The sequence below is a fragment of the Notothenia coriiceps genome, unplaced genomic scaffold, assembly GCF_000735185.1.
Source record: "Notothenia coriiceps isolate Sejong01 unplaced genomic scaffold, NC01 NC01_scaffold00037250, whole genome shotgun sequence".
Taxonomy (NCBI): domain Eukaryota; kingdom Metazoa; phylum Chordata; class Actinopteri; order Perciformes; family Nototheniidae; genus Notothenia; species Notothenia coriiceps.
In genome coordinates, this window is record NW_011369951.1 from 8382590 (window position 1) to 8388470 (window position 5881).

General features: G+C 40.6%; 1 protein-coding gene across 1 annotated transcript in view; it reads right to left on the minus strand.

The window, feature by feature from the left end:
• The window catches only part of LOC104967254 (contactin-4-like), a 119624-nt gene that overhangs the window by 10117 nt on the left and 103626 nt on the right, over nucleotides 1–5881 (minus strand). Inside the window, exon 9 of the mRNA XM_010796671.1 lies at nucleotides 1439–1614. Within this exon, the coding sequence (XP_010794973.1) occupies nucleotides 1439–1614 (176 nt within the window). The remainder of the gene's footprint in view (nucleotides 1–1438; nucleotides 1615–5881) is intronic.

The following is a 5881-nucleotide window of genomic DNA, read 5'->3' on the forward strand; positions in this document are numbered from 1 at the left end:
AGCCCTGCGTATTACAAGCTGGGATGTAAGCTACAAACCTTTTAAAAAGTATATACCGGCTGACTAAGACTGGTTGCAGGGTGTGTATGTAAATTTATTTTAAAAATAAACCAGAGGCAGCAATTTTCAGCCCATAAATAATACACTTGATACAAACATTCCCCCTGCACTGCGGCTGAATTTATCATGACCCTGCTAAAAGAAAAAAGAAAGTGTAGTATTGATGTACCAATGAATCTTCAGTCACCTCTTGACCTTTATTCAATGGAATTTCTGAAGGTGTCTTTTTAAGTAGCAGAAGCGCACAGGGGCGGTAATGAAAAGAGCATTCTTCAGCTTCATGAGGTGGGGATAGTTTTGAGCAGAAACTGGTGAGGAAGTATTTCCTGTATTGAGTCAAAGGAACCAACACTGTTATGAAGTTTCATTTGAAGTTCAGAGAGCAACTTGTGGTGACAGCTGTTAGAGGGGCAGCCTGATTTCTCTATCGCACTTTACCATAATATTTCAAATGGAAACTAAATCACATCAAGGCTTTTTGTGGCTGTGTGAGGTGAGTCATTCTCATTGCACATCCTGTATTTACAGTTTAATAACAGGAAACATTGCTTGAATACAGTATGTATGAGATCTAACAAATATCTGGTATAAATCTAGTGAAGTATTTTTTTATGCAAGACAGCATGAAGGTCATACAACAATACCAATGAGGCAGCTTCTACTCTCTGAAATTAATATATGTTGACCTCACTCAGACATTTGTTATGCTAACGTTACTTCCATTTTGCTATCAGACGGTTTCTGCTTTTATTTTATTATGCTAACGTTACTTTTTAATGCTAACATTTCATTTTTTGGATTTCTAATGTTACTTTGATTAAGTTACGCTTGCTGTCCTTTTACTGATTATGTTACATCTACTTTTATCTTGTTAACACCTAAATGTTGTTATGGTAACGTTGCTTTTCTTTTTGTTATAGATGCTAATGTTGCTTGTTCATAGTTATGCTAACTTTACTTACATATATAAGAAGTCTTGTATGCCATTAAGCAACATAGTCTGTTAGCATTTTGAGACACAAAAAGGTGATTTTTTTACTACCTGCAAGATATTATTTTGTGTGTTCTCGCTTATCACTGCTACTAGCTGCTGTTTCTCGCTGGTATTTCATGTAACATGTAAGCTAGGTATGTTTAATAGATGTCTATATCAACTGTCAATATTGAACAATGTATGTCCAAGTCGTATGTATAAGAAAAGTTTTAGGAAAGTTGCTTCGTACCTAGTGAAAGTGTCCATACCATACTAGCCATCATGACAATGTAGCAACTTGATTTTGAACACCTTGCTGCATCTTTAATTGTTTGTGAATGGGAAACCTGTCTTCACAGCAACACAGCATGGTGGTTGTCAGAAAACATTAGATTGTACACTTACGCCTCCCACTTTTTCAAAGAATCCCTCATGGTTCCCGAAGTAGATGAGCTGCTCGTTGAAGAACCAGGTGAACTTGAGCTCCAGGGAGGGGTCGTGGCTCACTTGGCAGGGCAGGACCACGCTCTCCCCCACGGTGATGTCCAGCGTGTTGGGCAGGGTGGTGATGACGGTCGCCTCTGAAAACACACGCCATCAGATCAGGCACACTGTTCTGCCCCATTTGTACAGGCATTAGAATTCAGCACAGGAAGGAAATGGCTTTGCAAAAAAAGCCCCTCCATCATTCTTATGGATATGTCAGACTCAGTTAATAGAAGGATATATGGGACAGAGCTCACAGCAAACTAGGGCGCACAGCTACAATAACTGGTATTAGCTTTCGGCCTAAGCTTGTCTGGGGACTCGGAGACGTTTCTCTCCTCCTGAGAAGCCTCCGTGTGTCTCTGCCAGCTCAGCCTTCAGCCTGGAACTCCGCCGAATCCGCTCGGAAATTCCCAAAACGCACCAAACAGCAAACACTTCTTCCAGGCGCCACTACTCTCTGCATTACAAAGGCGTCACAAGGGAATAAGGCAAGCGTCCCTTATCTGCTCTTGTGTGTGAGCAGCAGAGCAGGAGGAGGAGGAAAGTGGAAGGACATGAGAGAGGCGAGATGAGAGGGAGAGACTTTTGTTCTTTAGTGCAACACACCGGTCTCCCTCTTGGGGGTGCTGTGATTACTTGGTTGAAATTGCCACTCTGTGCACACAAGACTAAATTAAGCATGGCAAATGATCCCTGGACAGGCATAGATTCATGTAGAAAGTGCCGAGCTGCAGTCTTCATCCAGAGTGAATTCGATACCTCCATTGAATTGGCCCTCTCTGCGACACACACACACACACACACACACACACACACACACACACACACAGGTATACAGGAGGGAGCACTGACATGGTATTAAACAACATAATGCTCCCATGAAATGAGCAATAACCCATTAGCTCATGTATCTAAAGTGTTTCTTAAGGACCGAGAAGCAGGGAACTCTGTCTGTAGATACTTTGGAGGACATTAATGATTGTGACCATATAATGTATGTTTCTAATTTGTCGTCCGTAACTGTGCTGCTGTCTATCCTCTCATCCGAGTAAATTCAAGAACAAACAAAGAAACCTGGGCACCAAGAAACAAACATTCATATTAAAGAAAGCCGTTCAAATATAAGGAAAATAACAAGGACAACTGTAAGAGAAATAGGAGGTCATTAATATTAATTAATTGGGCCAAGGATAAGAGTGATCAAGCATGCTCTAAATGTTATTCCATGTTACCAATCTAGCTCAGTAAAAAACAGCTATCATCTGCAACATTATCCAATCAATGAAGCGATTTTAAGGATCACACAACACACAACCTTTTGCTATGTGACATCATCAAATCCTCAAACACATGTCTACATGCAGGACAGGTAGACCAAGGTAGGTACCAACCTTTATTTAAACTTGGAAATATAATGGAGGTAGAAATCTGGGCACCAAGAAACAAACATTCATATTAAAGAAAGCGGTTAAAATACAAGGAAAATGAATCAACCATAACGAGGATAACTGTAAGAGAAATAAGATTTAATTACGACACACATTCCTGTGAGAAACCAATGTAGAAAAAGCAAAAAGCTGTCTCCATGCAGGACAGATAGCCCTGACACACACTTTTAGAAACATTACTCCTGCTAGACATGCTGCAGCACATCATGACAAGCTGCCCCCTTGCATATTTGGTAATTGGTAACTGCAAATATCCCCCCCTCCCCTCTCTCTCTCTCTCTCTCTCTCTCAGCTCTGCAGCTCACAGATTACCTCTCTGCTCTCACAAAGACTGCATCAATAATTAAATCTCCGGCCAATCTGCAGGAATTAATGAAGAGTGTGAATGAAATCAACCATGAGTCATCAAACTAGGGGCAGAGAGAGAGGAGGGAGATACTGAGGGAGAATCAAAGGGTGGGTGGGGGTATAAAGTAATAGGTGAATAATGTATCCTTCAATAGAGTTAACTTACGACCAAGTATTTGACTTCAGAACCTTGTAAAGTGCTTGTGACTAACTAACGTATTGTCAAAAAAGCATACGATCACCTTGACGTCCTAAGACCAGTGAACTGTCGTGACTGACAGAAATTACATAAGCAATCTTAGATTTGGAGCTCTGTCCTATCTAGGATTTTTCAGGTTCCTTCAATATTTCAATGTAGTATTAATTTGGTTTATTGCGCTCACTATGATTTTCTCTATCGCTCCCTCGAGAGAGGGTAGTTCGACGGGAAGCGCACCCTCGCCGCACTCGGCCTTCTCTCGCTAAGACCAACGAAAGGACAATAGGAGCACCAGAAGAGGGATACGGCGCAGCTGCCCCCGACAGCGTTACGTTTAGGACGGCAATATTTTCAGCATTAGTTTAAGACACCATAATTTTGTCAAAGGGTTATGTGTATAAGGCGTTATTGACTGCAATGGTTGCTGTAAAAGAATGTGTACGTTGGGAATTGAACTCGATTGTTTAAATAATCCGTGGTTGGCTTGCAAGACGCGCAGGCCCGGCTGTGAGGGCACAGTTATTGCCGGAGAGGTAATTTTGTCAATAAGAAATTTACTGCGGTATATTTTAACTAACATAAGATGTCGTGCATCAAGAACGCTAGTGTCGTCCTAGGTGAAGTTGTAAGTTGTTCTGGTGTAATGCTCTCGTGTGTTTCTTGGCTGAAAATTCGTATGGCAATTACGTGTTATACGAAGTTAGAACCTCACACGAAGTTCAATGGTAAGGTCGGAGACATACGAGTAAATCCTACTGACCGATGTGTTTATGAGAAGTCAGATTGGATTAATTACCCCTAGGAAAACAGAGCTAACTTACAACAAACAGGAAGAGCGTGAGTTGTTCTTCTTGTTATAAATCTCGTTCTTTGTTTCTCTGTAAATGTATTGTTAATTAATGTTATACAAGTTCAGATCAAATCGATCGAATAAATATCCTGTCTCAGAGGTCAGATTAAAATTTAAACCCTGGTCACAGAGTCCTTGTTAATTAAACAACGTTCAGGATTTGTATTCATGAAATTAGTAAACTACTATTACCCTCGTAAAATTAATGATTTACTATAACTTTAATTAGAGGTCAAATTGGTTCATTAGGTTAGTTTCTAGTAGTCATGACTTATTTTAATTCGTCGTCCGGGAGTCCATTAAGTTGCGATAGGTCTGTCATGGTACTCAAAATCGAACTCATTCTTGGTAATCAGACGGTCTTGTCTCAAAATAACAGTCCCTTGTCGAACCTCCTTAACACGGACTAAACAGGCGCTCGTAGAAAAAGGGATTTCGTCCTCCGCTCGTCTCAGTTCCCAGTGACTCAAAACGAGGAAAAATTTAGTACTTCACGAACAGTTGAGCGGAGCAGTTCCTAACGATCAGGGAATACTGGGCTTTTTTTATTTACGTAACAATAAGATCCAAAAAAAGACCTGAAGTTGAGGATACGTTGTCTCAACAAAGGAGATTCGATCATTGCTCCATCGTAATCAGATCACTCACTAGACAGAGTAGAAGTTATACGTACCATCTAGTACTAGTTTCCCATACCAGTTTCGTGTACATAAAAACAGTTAAGGTCGGCCGACCCATGAGCTTTCTTGGTTTTTTTTAGGATTGTTACGTTGTCTTAATAGTAATTGTAATTCTTTTATGCATTTTGCTAATTCATCCAACGTCGCTTATTAGTTTAGATCCGTTTATGCTAATTTCTTTTCGATTTGTTTTCATTACTTTATGACATGTCCATTTATCCTATGTAAGACATATTGACATGTGATTTTTGGATTTGCACTGAATTAATTCACTAATAGTGTTGTCATGTGTATTAACATTATTATTATTTATTTCATAAGACCAAAGGAAAATGTCACGAGTTTCCTGAGAAATGTCTATATCACTTTCTTGCTTGTTGTTTAATTATTTGTGATGTGGTATTTTCGGTCTAACTCCACTACACAACACTCCAAAACTTCCACACTCCAGCCCGTCGAGCTACCACACCCTCACTCAGTCTCCTCCCGTCGCTGCCTCTTCCGGAGACGGGGTCAGGCCACTAACTACGCCCACCTCTACCCTATCCTCCACCGAGGCTTATGCCTCGTCGCTCCTCCCACCCAGTCGTCAGGACATTCCACCCCCTCCCCCCGGACTACCAAGCTCCCGAAACACTCATACTCCTACTGTAACTTCATACTCACGCAATTGTTATAAACTAATTTGTAATATAATCACGAAGTGTTGGATTATGTTGGTGCACATTGACTAACTGTAATATGTAAAGTAATTTCAGTTGCAAAGTACATAATGATAAGACGATTCCCGTCTCACTCTAGTCTCCTAAAATACTTACTTTCCGTGTCCTGCCG